At 40.2% G+C, this 17,613-nt stretch overlaps 1 protein-coding gene across 7 annotated transcripts in view; it reads left to right on the forward strand.

Moving 5' to 3' along the window:
• LOC121954668 (vinculin-like) overlaps nt 1-17,334 on the forward strand; it is a 35,152-nt gene extending 17,818 nt beyond the window's left edge. For 2 of the 7 annotated variants that reach the window (XM_042502320.1, XM_042502321.1), the window contains 17 exons: nt 2,592-2,682; nt 2,771-2,918; nt 3,032-3,185; nt 3,453-3,628; nt 3,708-3,806; nt 5,378-5,568; nt 6,279-6,478; nt 7,518-7,646; nt 7,729-7,878; nt 7,985-8,093; nt 8,241-8,543; nt 8,638-8,762; nt 10,908-11,093; nt 12,825-13,001; nt 13,962-14,165; nt 14,252-14,356; nt 15,160-17,334. In XM_042502320.1, coding sequence (XP_042358254.1) covers nt 2,592-2,682; nt 2,771-2,918; nt 3,032-3,185; nt 3,453-3,628; nt 3,708-3,806; nt 5,378-5,568; nt 6,279-6,478; nt 7,518-7,646; nt 7,729-7,878; nt 7,985-8,093; nt 8,241-8,543; nt 8,638-8,762; nt 10,908-11,093; nt 12,825-13,001; nt 13,962-14,165; nt 14,252-14,356; nt 15,160-15,306 — 2,694 coding nt within the window. In that variant the 3' untranslated portion in view covers nt 15,307-17,334. The remainder of the gene's footprint in view (nt 1-2,591; nt 2,683-2,770; nt 2,919-3,031; nt 3,186-3,452; nt 3,629-3,707; nt 3,807-5,377; nt 5,569-6,278; nt 6,479-7,517; nt 7,647-7,728; nt 7,879-7,984; nt 8,094-8,240; nt 8,544-8,637; nt 8,763-10,907; nt 11,094-12,824; nt 13,002-13,961; nt 14,166-14,251; nt 14,357-15,159) is intronic. The other 5 variants (XM_042502322.1, XM_042502323.1, XM_042502325.1 and 2 more) reach the window with 3 other exon arrangements.
• The last annotated feature ends 279 nt before the right edge of the window (nt 17,335-17,613 follow it).

The raw sequence follows: 17,613 nt of genomic DNA on the forward strand, positions 1-17,613 counted from the left end.
TAAGCACTTACTGTCAGTGTGTTGGGGAACTGCTGGTACAGGATGACAGTCCTTCGCTCAGGTCATGAATTATAGAAATGAGCTGGTTGGTGTCCAGACACATCCATAATAGATGGACTTTATTGATCGCTTCCACTTAAGCGGTTCATTTTCCTCCGAGCTGGAAAAGGCTTTTTTTTTTTTTGGTAACTATTATGAAGCAATGAAAGAGTTTGTGGCACTTCAGATGTGAGGTGATAATCCTCCTATAAATGTTTAATTTCCCCCTTTTTTATAAGTAGTTATTATTTTTAACAACATCGGTTAATGAGTTAGGCTTTGCAGAATTTCTGAAATTGTAACATAAACATTGTTGTTATTGACAACTTCATTCATGGTTAATAAATACATGTTTCTTTGCAGATAATAAACATTGAAATAAGTATTATGAAAGTGATATTTGACCCCCCCCCCCCCCCCCAATGAAATTTTGTATGTCAGTTACTTACCCTGTGTAACATTGTATTCATTTTTTTTTCTGGCATGACTCCATGTCTAAAGAAGACTCCAAAAAAAGAGGGAAAAAATAGGAAAATGAAGTAAAAGGCAAAACTATATCAAAAACTCTCACACAACTCGTGCAGTAAAATCTGAGTCTCATATATCCAGTCACATGCTCAGTATTTCCCAAATACATGCACGCGCGTGTGTGTGTGTGTGTGTGCGTGTGTGTGTGTGTGAGATTGTGGGCAACAAGAAAACAAAGTTATGTGCAATAACAAGGGAGATCTAAGTATTAAAGAAAATGATCCTCCAGGATGCCCACATTGAGGCTGCTGTACAAAGGAATGAACAGAAGGAGGAAAGCAGCACACACCATCTAATTAATCAAAGCGATTGCACCTGAGGGACATGGATCCTTTCCAGGCAGCAGTGTTTGTTTTATCCTCTCAGCCTCAGGTGGCTCAGGTGATCTCTTTCTTGGGACGTTTAACAGTTACTGTTTAAAAAAAAAACTTCTGCATACAGTCCTCTGCGCAAACAAGTAGTGCACCTACGTTTTTCGTTCAGAAGTGTTTCAAATAGTAAGTCATATTAAGGAAAGGTTTTAGCAAAAAATGCATGCGTTTGATAAGTACTGAGCATAAGACTGGATAAATAAGACTTGGATGTTACTGTATGAGTTTTGTGAGTTTGTAAACAGATGTTTAATATAGTTTTGCTGTTGTCAAATGTGTTCCTCTATAAGAATTTTTGCCTTTTTTGGATTACTTGTTCACCATCAAGGAGAAAAACAAAGAAATATTTTCTTCACAAATCCTGTTTAAAACTAGGTGAGTAATTAACATTAAAATGGTCACTTAGGGGGGTGAAGTATTTCTTTTGAAGACACATTTGGCTGTATCATTTCTAACCCAGTAACCAGTATTAATGACGGCTCAGCACACAATCTAACTTTGCAAGGTATGCAGCTATAGATGTTTGTAAATCATCAATAATTACACATTTCTGGGATTGCTTACTTTAAAGGAAAAGGCTGGAGACATTTTATCTTTTAATTATTGTCTACAAAAACCACAAAAAGAAAAAAAAACCAACAGTTAATTGTTCCTACTGACAAGTTAAGTTGTGTTGCTAATGCCTAATAAAGTATAAACATGAACGCTGAACACCAGCAATTTATTTTGAACCATATACACCATCCTGCTGCTATAAATAATGATTTGCACAGAAAATATGTATTAATCCGTAACTGAAAGTTGTCCCCAACAAAAGTACTATTTATTATTGCTAAAAAAAATTGCAATACTCAGTTATTTTTTTTTTTTTTTGGATCTACACTTTGTAGTAAGGTTGAGCGATATAGTGGTATAAACTGTGCAATAGTACAAATGTGTCCACCCGTAATACGTCAATTCCATTTCTACCTCATTAGAAAATCAGGGCTGGATTCTCGAGTGATCTTCTTGTGTGATCACGAGATCCAGCTGCCCAGCAAGGTAACATGTTTTGAGCAGATATGAAGGAGGAGAGTGAAGAACAGAAGTACAGAAAACTGTAATGATTAAAAATAATTATTTTCAGAAAATTGAAAGATGACAGAAGAAAATTATGATGATGTATAGTGTGGTTTTATCAAACCATATCTTAAATGAATTACAGAAAAATTACTTTATCCTGATATATATCATCATTATGATATAAAATTGCATAAACTGTGGTGGAAGATTTTGGCCATATCTTCCATTGTAAACTATTTTGAAAGGTTTACGTATTTGTTAGTAACAAATGGTTTAGCACTGAGTGCAGCAGGCTGGATGGGGGAGTTTGAAAGAAACTAACACATTGATGGTTTTAGTCTTTTCATTGGCTTTGTTGACAAGAAGAAAAATATGTAATAATGGCACCCTCCTCCTCTACTGTGGGCTGACAAACAAGCAACGCAGAGGTTATTTTGGCATATAATCATTAAAACTGATAAAAAAAAATACCTGCTGAAGTCATTACTGACAACTCTTTATTTACAGTCTGCCATAATGTAAAGCGGTACATTATAATTTGAAACAGTTTTGACAGAGATATACACAATGTTGTGTTTTCTCTTTCCTCAGGACATGGAGGCTTTGAAGAGATCTCTGGCTTTGATTGAGTCAAAGATGGCACAAGCTAAAAGCTGGCTCAAAGACCCCCATGGACAACCAGGTAACTGGATATTTTATGCTTCCTGCTAAAACAGTCAGTTAAGATGCTAATTTCACAGCGTGATCCTGTGATGTGTGGTCGTCCTCAGGAGACCCCGGGGAGGTTGCCCTGCGTGTGATACTGGACGAAGCCGGTAAGGTGGGAGAGCTGTGTGCTGGGAAGGAGAGAAAAGATATACTGGCAACCGCTAAGGCTCTGGGACAAATGACAGACCAGATTGCAGATCTACGAGCCAGGTAGTGTGTTTGTTTGAGAGAAAGTGAGTTAAAGTGTTTTCTTCACTCACCTGTGTTTGTGTGAAGTATTTTGACACAGAGTGTTAGCTGTGTGTGTTTTTGTTTTATGGCAGAGGCCAGGGCCCGACCCCGGGGTGTGTGCAGCGTGCAGGCCAGTGCTCACAGGGCTTAGACTTGTTATTTGGCAAAGTGGACGGTGCTGCCCGCAGATTGGAGGCTCTAATCAATGCCAAGCAGGCCATTGCCAGGAGGCTGGATGCTGCGCAGGTCAGATCAAACAACAAAAACACAGTAATCCATGTGAACCCTCTCTGCAGTGAACGAAACCTCCTCTCAACTTCAGATTTCGACTTTTTCTGTTTCTTCTGCTCTGTTTAATTTTCTTTTCAGTGAATAATTGAGTTCTAACGTGAGTTTTAGCTTTGCTGCCTAAAATATACAACGTCTACTGACCTTTTCCCATTCTGTAGATAGCGATCTGTGTTGCTTATTTCATCAGATGAAAACTGAAGCCATGTATGTGCATTTCTTTAGGCCTGGCTGGCCGATCCTAACGGCGGTCCTGAGGGGGAGGAGAACATCAGAGCGCTTCTAGCAGAGGCCAAACGCATCGCTGATCTATGTGAAGACCCCAAAGAGAGGGACGACATCCTGCGCTCCATCAGTGAGATCGCAGGCCTCACCGCCAGACTGGTTGAGCTACGCAGACAGTACGCTTTCCTTCTTCTGACACATGCATGGCCAGAGATGTTTGTGACTTTATGTAATTCTTAGAAACTCTTCTTCTAGGCTCAAACTGCAACCTCATGCCACCAATAGGTGGCATATTTTACCCGCCTGGAAAATTTGTTGTTGCCTGTCAACCCTGGGGATCAGTCCTACAATAAGGTTTCTCTTTAAATATAGTGGGGGACAGATGGTGCTGTGGTGTTTATGTGGAGGGTCAGTAACCGTCTGAGTCGACCTTAAATGAAAATACAGCTCAATTCAAGGCTCATGCCACTGACTTTCATATATAAATCACAGATGGTCATTTTGTTGGATCTAAAACTGTTAATTTACTGAATGTTACTGGGGATCAGTTAATCACAACAAGTTGAGTCACCAACAGGAATATATTTTCTCCACGGCATGTGTTGACCAAAAAAGGAAAGCAGAGATATGACAGAGTAAATCAAATGGCCCAGCTGTGATCAACAAAAAAACTGTGGATCCGAACTTTTAAAGGAGAAAAATGTGATTGCAGTCATTCAGGGAGAGAGTTTAGGGACCATTATACATTTTTATTTCTTGGAATAGCATGTAGCTATTTACATTTATGAACAGTGTAAGGTCTTCTAAGGACTGACTTCAGAGAAACACTACACATATAAATAATTAGGGCTGTATAGAATCATTTGAATCTTCAAAGCCTCATTCGTAACGTTAATATCTGAATTCTCAAATAACATTTTTGAATACTGCGCTGCTTTCTTTTTGCCCACATGCCAGTGATAGCTGTGGCTGGCAGAATTACGTTTCGTTTTTTCCCGTCGCCTGTCCATGCCATTCTAGTGAACTTGATATCTTAAGAATGACTTGAGGGAATTTCTTCAAATTTTGCACATGTCCACTTCAATTAAATGAAAAACTGACATGAGTTTGGTGTTCATGGGTCAAAGGTCAAGGTGTCTGTGACCTCGTCTGTCCCTCTCTGGTTTCTGGTTAACATAACATATCAGATATGGTCATTTCCAAAATTTACAACACATTTAACAAAAAATTCTGCTTCAATCCATATTTTTGGTGCTTAACCTTTAAAAAACAATATTCTAGCTGCGGTCAAAAACTGTTTGAATGAGGCAATCTAACAGCGCCATAAATTAAATTTATTCATCAAAGAAAGTTGATTTAATAACAAAAAAAGAGACTAACTGATTTTTCAGATGAATCACTTCGCTAATCAATTTTAGCTGATGATGTCCTGAAATATGACAGCAGGCATTTTAAGCTTCATTAGAAAACCTCAATAGAAGCTTCAAATATAAAAAGAAAATGGACAAACAAAATCCATTTTGTACAGCCCAATAAATAATGTTTATTTCCTCTTGCCTCAAATCTGTCTTCAATAATGAAATTAATATATATTTCTTTGAACTGTTTCGAAAGAGTTATTGTCGATCAGAACTTGTACCTTTGTGTCTATAAAAAAAAAACACATATGCACCCAGAACAAGCCAATAATCAAGACTTTTTAACTGTGTGTCTGGCCTCATAATTAATGTCATCATTAATGATGACAAAAATAGATGAAAAAGTGGCATCAGCCTTTGGTGACAGTATTTCCCTTTAAGGTGGTGTCTAACAGGGGTTTGGTGAGAGATTTGGTGGCGTTGAAGTCTATTTAACAGTGAATTTCAACACTACATCACACCTCTTTGCTTCCCCTTTAATCGCCTCTGTATCTGTTGCTGTCTCAGGGGTAAAGGCGACAGCCCAGAGGCCCGTGCATTGGCAAAGCAGATCGGGGCAGCGCTGCTTACCCTGCAGTCCAAAACCAATCGGGCCGTGGCCAACATGAGACCGGCCAAACCTGCCGTCACCTTGGAGGGCAAGATGGAGCAGGCCCTCCGCTGGGTGAACAACCCCGGAGTGGATGACAGAGGAGTTGGTGAGCAGGGTTTTGGGTGATGGCTCTGGGGAGAGATGATGTGTCAGTTCAGAAATAAACGCTCTGACTGTACATGCCTTTTGCCAACCTGCGTGGGGGATGGATGTGTTTAAAAATGGTTAAAGCAGCACCTACTTTTTCCTTTTGGCAGCTCTGCGAAGATGTGAGGTGTTTGTGGTCTATGTGGAGGATGCAATGTGTGTCATTTTTATAATTTCTGAACGTGGTACAGAGATGACTGTGCTGATGACTGATTTCTTTAAATGCCCAAGTGAATCATTGAATGACTAACTTCACTTACTGAGTCATTTAGGAAGCTTTGTATTGTTTTAATACTTTATCTGATGCCTGCTGCTGTATCCCTGTTTTGTCGTTTGATTGTTTCCTGTTTCCTCCCATGCTTCCCTTTGGGAGCAGAGTGTGAGATACTGCAGTGGAATGAAGGTACCTGCCCACTATATGCTTTCTTAGAGTATATAACTAAACACTATACATATTTATCACATAATGACTTCATAGAGACTTTATAAAGTCAGCATAAACCACTTCCCTTATTTGCTAGAGAAGATAGTCATTTCTCACCCCCAGCATTCCTGCTGCTTATGTTACCAACAAACACAAAAAAACCACTTTGCTGCAATTAACTGATGCTTCATGTCGAAATAAGCACATGTGATGTGAGAATGATTCATGCCCTGTGTCTCTGTCAGGTCAGGCAGCGATCAGAGGAATGGTCGGAGAGGGGAAGAGGCTGGCAGGAGGCCTGTTAGGCCCATATCGGCAGGATATGATTGGGCGCTGCGATCGAACGGAGGCTCTAATGAATTCTTTGGCAGACATGGCCGGCAGGGGCGAGGCTGAGGCTCCTCATGCTCGAGCTACGGCCGCGCAACTGCAGGATAGCCTTAAGGTAGCTCAGCAGTCTCACAAACACACACATTCATTGATGAATGAATTCACTGTCATTAGAAAACTTAAGCTGTCCAGCCAAACATTGTTCACACCCACAGGGATTACTTTAAAGGACCAGGGTTTAAGATTTAGTGGCCTCTACTGGCAAGGATTGCAGACAGACCAACTGAAACTTCTCCCGGTTAGAATTCCTCCAATTTTCATTGTTCAGGAGGGTTTCATTGTTTATTTCATTGTTTCACGAGGCTCTCTGTGTAGGTATCATATCATTCTAAGGTTGCAAAAACGCAGTTCTTGTTTTAGGTCATTATACACAAAAGAAAACATATTTATCACATTATATTCCATTCCTTCCAATATGAACCCTAAATCCCACACACTGGACCTTTTAATTGAAGTGAAGGTCACAAAGTTTTCCACAAAATATATAGCCAATATATCTAAGGTTATAAATCTTTAAACCTACCCTTGAACATAATACTGTCTTTTGACTAAATACTTGCATTTGCCTGTTAACAAAAGTAAATGAACCTAACTCACTCTAATAACCATATTCCTACATATTTATCTTCATTCTGATCTGCACTGCTTAAATTCGAAAAAGATGACTAGTCTAAAAATAGTCTTAAATTTGTTCAAAAATGACCCTGAAGGTGCGCCCTTTGGATAAGTGGGTAGAGCAGGCACACCATGTATAGAGGTTATGTCCTCGCCGCAGGGGCCACGGGTTCGATTCTCGTCTTGGCCCTTTGCTGCAAGTCATCCCCTCTCTCTCCCCCTTTCACACTATGGCTGTCCTATCTCAAATAAAGGCAAAGGCCAAAAAAAATCTTTAAAATAAAAAGACCCTGAAAAGGTCTTAAAAAGCATTAAATTTAAGTGTTGATACCTGTAGACACTTTGGGTGCATCCATACAAAACACAAACTCCTCTATATTTAAGTTTTGCATGCATGGCCCTTATTAAGTAATATAACCATAAGTATTGGTGCAGTGCTCCACCTAGTGGACTGATACAACTCTCTCTGCCTCCATCAGGACCTGAGGCAGCACATGCAGGAGGTGATGACCCAGGAAGTATCTGACGTTTTCAGTGACACCACCACCCCGATCAAACTGCTGGCTGTGGCTGCAACTGCTCCTCCTGATGCCCCCAACAGAGAGGAGGTCAGTAAACCTGCACAGATTCTGCTCCATCTACATGACTTCATCCGCAGTCTCACTAAAGCAGTATTAATGTTTGTTGTAGGTTTTTGAAGAGCGTGCAGGAAACTTTGAGGCCCACGCAGGTCGGCTGGGGGCGACCGCAGAGAAGGCTGCTGCTGTGGGAACAGCCAATAAGAGCACAGTAGAGGGGATACATGCTGCTGTGAAACATGCCAGGGAGCTCACACCACAGGTGATAATGTTTGTTTTATTGTCCCTGAGTTGCACAATAGAACACACTGAAAAATTTAGCTGTCAGAGTCGTGCATACAGAGTCTGAGTCGTTTGTTTTTGTCCAGGTTACCTGTGCTGCTCGAATCTTGTTGAAGAATCCTGGAAATAAAGCGGCATATGAACACTTTGACACCATGAAGAACCAGTGGATTGACAACGTGGAGAGACTCACTGGTTAGAATTTCTTGCTACTTAAATTATTGACAATTTTACATTTCAGGGTAGTTGCAGTGTTACAACAAGCTGCAACAAGCTACATTAACACACAGCAAATGAGATTTCAAGGTTAATTTCTGTGTGTGTGTGTGTGCGTGGTCTCAGGTCTGGTGGACGAGGCCATTGACACCAAGTCTCTGTTGGATGCTTCTGAGGAGGCTATAAAGAAAGACATTGACAAGTGCCGAGTTGCCATGGCGAATGTTCAGCCCCAAATGCTTGTTGCTGGGGCAACGAGCATAGCAAGACGAGCTAATCGGGTCCTGTTGGTGGCGAAGAGGGAAGTTGAGAACTCTGAAGACCCGCGGTTCAGAGACACGGTGAAACATGCGTCAGACATCCTCTCCCACACCATCTCACCCATGGTGATGGATGCTAAGGCAGTGGCTGGGAATATACAAGATAAAGGTACAGGAATTCACAAACACACGTTCGAGATACCATACAGCGCAGGTTTGTTTACTGTATTATCCATATTTATGCTCCACTTTCTCCTCCAAAGGTCTACAAAAGGCCTATTTGGACTCGTGTCTGAGGATCCTGGCTGCAGTCGGAAAAGTGAGAGAAGCCTTCCAACCTCAGGAACCTGACTTCCCTCCTCCACCGCCGGACCTGGACCAGCTTCATGTGAGCACATTCAAACACATACTCCACAGTATCCGTGGTAAATGACCCGCCACTTCTTACCACCAAACATGAATGCATTAATGTAGACGGGAAAAGTCATTTTTCATTAGCGTTGATAGAAATGACCTTGAACTGCCAGCTGCTCCAGTGGAGCTGTTCATATGTCAAGCTGGTCAGAGTGGGCAGCCCTCAGCTGTGGAGCTGGGTGTTGCTGAGTGTATATTCTCTTTTTTTGTTGGAGATTACATGAAAGATTAAGATGGGATAAACTGTTAACAAACCTCAAACCACAGGCTTGTTTTACCAAGAAATCAACACCCTGAATACTTGTATTTGTGTTTTCTTACTGGTTTGAAGTGGACAGGTCTTGGTTGATAATGGGTGATGTCACATACTGTCACTTCAATCAGTATTAAGCAACATTAGGATTCAAATGTGATGACAGTTGTTGGGATGTATGTCCACTGTCATTCATATTTTATCAAACCTCGCTCACACAGGTGTTTACCTAGTCATAAATATTTAATGTATAATATTTAATTTAACATCTCTGAATTAAAACTGGTTAATCTGGGGTTGTCAGTATAATATAAGAAAGGGTGGTAGTGTAGATTAGGTAATCACACACACAATCCCGAAACACAGCCACCTGTACAAACAGGACCTATACACATGCATTCATGGAGAGATGTCAGAGTGAGGGGACTGCCCATGGACAGGTCCCCACAGATTGACCCACTGTCCCCACTGTCAGCCTGAAGAGCAATTCAGTTTTAAGGGGAACTATTCTGCTCATTTTCAAGTTCATACATATACTTAAAGTTTCTACCAAAACATGTTTGGTACATAGAAGGTTTAATGCTCATAAACATTTTTTTCCTCATACTGTCTGTGCTGGATCTCCTGTATTCACACTTGTTCTGAAATATTCTGTCTAACACCTCTCTCTTAAACCCCCTCCTGAAAAACCCAGTCTGCTCTGATTGGTCAGCATTTTCTGCCTCTTCTGTATCTTATCATCTTTGCACCTTCATTGAAATCAGGGAATTACTCCAACGATGAATAGCCTCACTTTCTACCGTGAAAAATCACCAAAAAGATCTTTACAAGTGGACATGTTCCAGCAGAAATATGCTCCAAAATCAGGGATAAATGAACAACATCAGCAACCAAGATAACATGTTTCCCTGGCCTTAACCTGATGCTACATGCAGTAGTGTAGATTAGGTAATGTAAACACTTGTAGCAGTGTTTTGGAGCAGATGACCATATAAAGAAATCCATCAGGAGTTGATGTCAGTTTGTCTCTAAAGTAGAAAAAATGGGTGTAAACAGAGTACTTAGATCAGACTGAAGCTGAGGTTTTTGTTTTTAGAGATTACTTTTACATATGTTTGTCATTATGTGCAACACTGGCCATGCTTAATATGAACACCCTCCATTCTAGCACTATATACATGACAGAAAATAAGGAAAAGCATTATAGGTCCCCTTAAAGCAACCAGATGTATTATACAGATGGCAGTATTGGGACAAACAGTATAGCATAAGAAGTTATACCAAAACCCAAATGGTATCACAGATAACATCCACTAGACAGCAAATTTTTGCTCTTCTCAGTCTGCTGTAGTGATGTACAGCTGTAATAATAATAATAATAATAAACTTTATTTGTATAGCACCTTTCGTACAAGGAATGCAGGAGATGGAAAATAAATCCATTGAGGTAATATTAATAAAAATAAAGCTAAAAATAGTGTATATAAAATACATAAAAGTAAGGAAAATACAACATTTAAAAGAGGTGAAGCTGTGCATAAGTGCGAAGCAAAATGCAAAGCATTTAAGTCAGTCACTGTACTGTAGGACACTGTAACATCACTGTTAGGTGTGAGTACAGGTGCAACAGAGCATGTTATCATGTCATCAGACGTGAAACAGCCCTGATTTTTTCAACCAGAGAGGGCAGCAAAACTCCGCTATCCAGCCTGGTGTAAAGTTACTCTAAAGCCCCGTGTGTGTGTTGACTTTATGTGACTTTTGCACCATACAGCGGTTGTATCCAAAAGCCACACCCCCCTCCCCCTTGTTCTTGAACTACACATGTAAAGGTAACATATGTTTATCGTTGCACATATTTTCCAGGTTAGTGATGAGCAGGCGCCACCAAAGCCCCCCTTGCCAGAGGGCGAGGTGCCACCGCCTCGGCCCCCGCCTCCTGAGGAGAAGGATGAGGAGTTCCCGGAGCAGAAGGCTGGAGAGGTGCTCAGCGAGCCCATGATGGTGGCGGCCAGGCAGCTCCACGATGAGGCACGCAAGTGGTCAAGCAAGGTCAGTTCACACAAACACACAGAGATTTACAGTTTGCACATCCATCACTTAAAATGCATTTATTTAAAAATCAGTAGCACACACACAGTTCTTGGTAAAAAAAAAAAATAAATAAGATAGCTGGTAAGTGTCATGGTAGTACAGGTATCCTGTGGATTCTTAAAAAGTCTTAAAAGGTATTTAAGTCATTAATCTAAAAATAAGGCCTTAATTACCAAAATTAATCTTCCAAAAGTTATAAAAGCTCAGACATGGGACAGAGGATTTTGTGAATCTTTTTTTTCGGATGTTGCATTGGTGACATTTTTTTTTTTAATAATTTAATAAATTCCTTTTCTTGAACTCATCATGATGGGAATCAAAGCAGTAGACTCTCACATGCATATTGAGAAATATAAAATCAGGTCAGAAATTATAGATATTTACCACATCTGCTGGTAAACCAAATAGATACCTTTATGATAATATAATGTGTTCATTGTCTTCCATGTGTTCCACTCTAAAAAGAATTGTTTTTTACATAGATAGCCCAATTGAATTTAAAAAAAAGTATTTCTTATGTTAAAATAAACATTTGGGCAAAATGAAATTGTCCTTCAATTTTGGTTATTACGAAATTTATCGAAACTTAATTCCGAGTGGCATTAAAAAAGTCTATAAAAGTCTTAAATCTACCTTGCTTTAAGCTGTAGGGACCCTGTAGTAAGCGTGACTGAAGTGATTTTACTTTTTCTTTGTCGGCTGTAATACATTTGTCATAATATCTGAAATAAAGTTTTTTCCTGAAATCACGTTGACGCTGAAATGTGAAGATCAGTGGCTGGATTCCAATTTCAGAGGGAAAACTGGAAACTGTCATCTGTTCGAGGTGTTGGCATGCCAGGTTGTTAATGGTTTACACGCAGACACTTACATGCACAAAGTGAACATCAGGAAAAACAGTCATTTTAACACAGAAATCCAGCTGCCAGAGAACAAGTCCTCTGTATTTGCAGTTGTACTCTTTGCACCCTGTTGGTGTCTATGTTCTGTATGTGTGTGTCTGAGTGTTTTTGTGTGGAGAATCTGTGTAGGAACATTTTTCTATGTAAATAACCCTTCGTTATCCAGGAACTACACCCCCTCACTCTCTTTGTGAAGCTTGTAATGGTTTTCCCCTTTGTAGCTCAGTTTGCCCACACTTGTTTAATGATCCATGCGTCAAACACAAAATATCTGATTTCTTTATGGCACTCGGTCACACTCCAGCACACTGCTAGACCCCGAAATATACTGAAATGATGCCAGCCACCGGTTTTGGCTTCAGTTAGATCTTGTTTGATTATGCAAACACTTTACAAACTGTCAACTCAGCCGCTGCCTCAGAGTAAGGCATGTCATCCACCTGCTACCTGCCCAAACCAGCCCCTTTTTCCTCTTTTTTTCCCATCTTTGCTTGCGCGTGCTGTTTCACCTCCCCTCTCCCTGCTCCTCCACAGTGCTTGTATTCGCTCCTCCTCCCTCCTGTAAATCTCCTGTCCTTTGTTCTTCCATCCAGTGCCTTTCATACTGTACTAAATGCCTCCTTTTCCCATGCTTCCCTCCCTTCGGACATCCCTGGCTTTCTTCTCTCCCTTCTTCTCCATATTCCTCCTTTTTTCCTCCTCCCCCTTTCTTTGCCTCCCTCCCTGTCCCTCCCATCCCAATTGATCCGCCACCAACAACCCCCCCACCCCACCCTGCTGCACCCAGCCTGAGGATGAGGAGGCAGTAGAGGAGAGAGAGGTAGATGATGAAGATGAGTTTACTGATGGTGAGGATGACTATGAGCCAGAGCTGCTGATGATGCCCTCCAACCAGCCTGTCAATCAACCCATTCTGGCAGCGGCCCAGTCTCTCCACCAGGAGGCGCGCAAGTGGTCCAGCAAGGTCTGCGCACGCACATGCACATGAGTGCACACACACGGCTCAGATAGTAAATGACTCCCAGTGCTTTGAGGGAGGATCATGCAGCTGTTTGGACCCAAACACACACACACATCCACACATGCAATCAGATAAATGCACCACACAAGGAAAACCCTGCAGGACAAAGACACACCCTTTGGAGGAGTACTGCTCACTGTTGCTCTGCAAATGATGCTGCATCCGCCACATGAAAATCTACAACCAGCTGTTGCTACATCACACTCAGACATGGTCGATGCACGCTGACGTCACGCTAAAAAGTTGTACTAAAGGTCAAGTATCGTTGGAATGGCAAGCTTGTTTGTTGCACCTCCTGGATAAACTGCTACTGGCTTCACAATTCCCTCCCTCATGTTCATGATTAGGTAAAGTGGTTAAAAGGAGGAGCCAGGTGCTCCGTCTCACTGTTATCAGTCACTCGTTGTCTAGCCAACCTGTGAAGCCAAGGATGACAGTTTCCCAAAGACCTGTGGGTGATGTAGTTTGACGTTAGACTGCCTGCTCACCTGGTAACCACCTGCTTCCGCTTCTAAGTCTCAGGGTGCACACTGATCGCTCCACCTCATGGGTACTAACCTCACATTGACTGTGATGTGAGGGAGGTGGTGAGAACCTCACCACAGACTCTCTCCAAAACTATGGATATAAATCTCAGAATAATCTTCTTCCATGAGGGTTGAAGAGTACGTGCTAACTTCCCATTGCATGCAGCTTTCTGCTTGCAAATTTAGCACCTGTTTTGCTTTTGTACCTCACATTCATTCATACAAAGCACCAGAACTCTTTCAAAAAGTGGAAACATGACTCATACATTATGTTTCCATTGCATTCTCACCTCTTATCCAAAGTCACGCTCCTCTCCAGTGTCCTGCTCACAGCTCTCACTGCTTCCTCCTCTGCTCCCTCCCCGCCTCTTCACAGGGTAACGACATCATAGCAGCAGCCAAGCGGATGGCTCTGCTGATGGCAGAAATGTCTCGGCTGGTGCGTGGTGGGAGCGGGAACAAACGAGCGCTGATTCAGTGTGCTAAGGACATTGCAAAGGCCTCAGATGAGGTGACGAGACTGGCTAAAGAAGTGGCCAAGCAGTGCACTGACAGGCGCATCAGAACTAACTTGCTGCAGGTAAGAACGCATTAATGCAGACACATAATGAAAAGTTTTTTTTTTAATTTGCTGAAAACTATTTATATGATCTTCTCCTCCCAAAGGTGTGTGAACGAATCCCTACTATCAGTACCCAGCTGAAAATCCTCTCCACTGTCAAAGCCACCATGCTGGGACGAACAAACATCAGTGAAGAGGAGTCGGAGCAGGTAAACTCACAGAACTGCACAGAAGTCATAGGGAATCAGCCTAAACTGGACTAAACTACCTAACAGCATATGAAGTATTAAACACACATCGACTAGATGTAACACCAAAATGCTGCTCATACATTATACATAAAATTTGCATGTCGACTTCCTCCAGTGTGATTTTAAAAAAAAAGTACTTCATTGTCAACAATAAGAAACACTCCCAAAATAATAGGAAACTTTCCCAAAATAATAAGTTGGTATCTAAAAATAAAATAATGAGAAACTTTCTCTTCATGAATTAATGACATAGTTATCTCATAGTCATGAGAAACTTTCCCAAAATGATAAGAAAGTTTCTCAAAATTATGTCATACTTAGCTCAATGACTTAATATCTAAAAATAATGAGAAACAGTTCATTATTTTGAGATAAAAACATATTTTAAGAAAGTTTATTGTTAATTTGAGGTACTAAATCATTATGTTGATAGAGTTTTCATGATGAATGACAGGATCTTTTTCTAAAATCAATTTGGTGCGAATGGGTTTCCATAATCATAATCTATCAAGGGACATTTATTTAACTTTAGATACCTTAAGAACATTTTGTTTATAACACTTAACTACTTTTACTCAACTATGATTTTGAATGCATTACTTTTACTTGTAATGCAATATTTGTATTTTAATGTATTAGCACTTTTACTTAAGTAAATGATCTAAATATTTCTTCCACCACTAATAACGTGTCTTAATTTTGTCCCATTTCTGTTGTTATTTCACCACTGACTGCTTCAATTCCACATATTTCCTGTCCAGGCCACAGAGATGTTGGTCCATAACGCTCAGAATCTGATGCAGTCAGTGAAGGAGACCGTCAGAGAAGCAGAAGCAGCTTCCATCAAGATCCGCACAGATGCAGGATGCACCCTTCGCTGGGTGCGCAAAACCCCCTGGTACCAATAAACAAGCCTGGCCACTGAAACTAGTAACAATCTGCACACACCTCCAGTAAAAGTAGCAATGTGCATACTCATCATGAGTAAACATATGCACTTCTCCACAGAGGAAACTGACGGTGATGTGGTGTGTATCAGGAACCGTTAGATTTGGTACGAAGCAGGTTTCATTTATCGGAGTGAGTTCAGCTTTGCTCTCCAGCTCTCCTTATCTGTAACTGTGGAATCACGTAGGCTAACAGGAGACAGTTTTTAATATATATTTTTGGTATGTTGTGTTACAAGAGTTTATTCAAATCCCAGGTATATATTTTTTGCATGAAAATTTTTTCTATTTTCTAAAGGCAAATTATGACATTAAGATCTCCTAGAGGACATTTACTTTTAATTCATTTTTTTCAGTGAGAGTTTCTTATTGTCTATTGTATATACAGTAATTATTTGTTTTATGGACAACACTCAGCTATGAGCTTTATACACTGAGTTTGACACTAAAGTGTGGAGTCTTGCGTGGGCCGATGAGCCCTCCTCTCTTCATGTTTACTTTTAGTGATAACACTGTTCTTAACTGAAGATCCATGAATTTAAAGGTGATACATCATTGTCGCTGTCTGGTGATGTTTTAGGAACGAGAAGGTCTTCTGAATTAAAAGTGTTATGACTTACAGGCAAATGATATGGTTTCAAAAGTGATTGTATGATTTAAAAATGTACGCTTGTCAATAAATAACGAATAATGTCGATTGCAGTAAGGTTGATACTTAATAGAAAAGATGTTTTCACGTGAGAGTTGCAGTATGAGTGAAAGTGGAGGCGAGTTGAGATGTTTTTAATGTGTTTTAAGTTCTTTGTTTAAACAGTGAACAATGCCAAATGATTTGTTTTATGGTACTGTAAGTTTCAGCTTAACACTTAAAGGGACAGTTCACCCTAAAATCAAAAATAAATATTTTTCCTGTTAACTGTAGTGCGATTTATCAGTCTGGATTGTTTTGTGTGAGTTGCCGAGTGTTGGATATATCGGCCATAGAGATGTCTGGCTCCTCTTCAAACGGTTACTTGATATAATTAGTAGGATGATTAATTGGAAGGAAGGAAGACAATGTCCACAACCAATATTTTCAACACCAAAACAGTAAAGACTGATAAATAAGAACTGCAGGTAGAACGAAAAATATGTACTTTGTGTTTTGGGGAGAAATGTCCCTTTAAAATCCAGGTTTTACAAGCGAAACAGTTTTTTTTCTTTGGAGATGCTGAAGTACTTTTTGAGGTCTGTTAATTATTTTTTTTAGCAAGAAAAATAAAAAAAAGGAATGTTTTCTCTTTTTTAACAAATTGTAGTGCTTTGTTTTTGCACTATTTCTGTAACAGTTGAACTGTTTGGATATTTTATTCCAAATTCATCAAAACCTTTTACATCAGACAGCCATTCAACCTAATGCTTATAGACTTCTCTCCATGTGTGAGCTCAGTTGTTCCACTCCAGAGGTCTGAAGCATCATCCAAATATAAGATGACCCCGGTGGTTCGAGAACAAAAACGACCTCTTTTATTTAATACCAGGCATTGATGTTAGGTTTTTTAGGTGTTTTTGTGTGCAATAATTACACAGCAGTTAGAAGATTCGTGACTGGAAACTACATAAAAAATACAATCTGATGATAAATACATATTTTCATTCCCTAAACAGAATTTCAATCAGTTTTATTACACATTTTTACAATGGCTGGGCAAATGTAACATTTAAATGGAGAATCTGTATGCGTGTGTATGTGTGAAGCCTCTTCACCTTATCAGTATTGATGAGCTGTCCCCATGATGGAGAAGGACAGAGCTCTAAATGTTAACCGCATTTACGTCTTTATTTGAGCCTACTGAGCATGTAGCAGTCACTGACCCCTCACTGAGAGCGACAGGGTGTGCTTCTGTGTGTACTTGATGTGTTCATTCACTCCCTGAATGTATTCTGATAGCTTCTCGCCCTGCCAACACATCTGCTGTGCCTTGGAAGAATAAAAGACTATAATGATGATGACTGGAGTTGGCCTTCTAATTGACTTTCATAACTCACTGAGACCACAAGATAAAATAAGCGGTTGGGAAATAGATTTAAACGGATAGATCACCCAAAAATCAAAAATAATTTTTTAGCAATTTAATTGATTAATTATATTCATTTAAGTACTTGAATGAAAATCATTGAGTCAAAATAAGACACTGCAACTGGCAGTGAGTCTGCTTGCAGTAGGCTCCATCATAAATATGCACAATATATTATGCAAGTCAGTTGTACATATTTTGTTTGATATCA

Source organism: Plectropomus leopardus, chromosome 15, assembly GCF_008729295.1.
Source record: "Plectropomus leopardus isolate mb chromosome 15, YSFRI_Pleo_2.0, whole genome shotgun sequence".
Taxonomy (NCBI): domain Eukaryota; kingdom Metazoa; phylum Chordata; class Actinopteri; order Perciformes; family Serranidae; genus Plectropomus; species Plectropomus leopardus.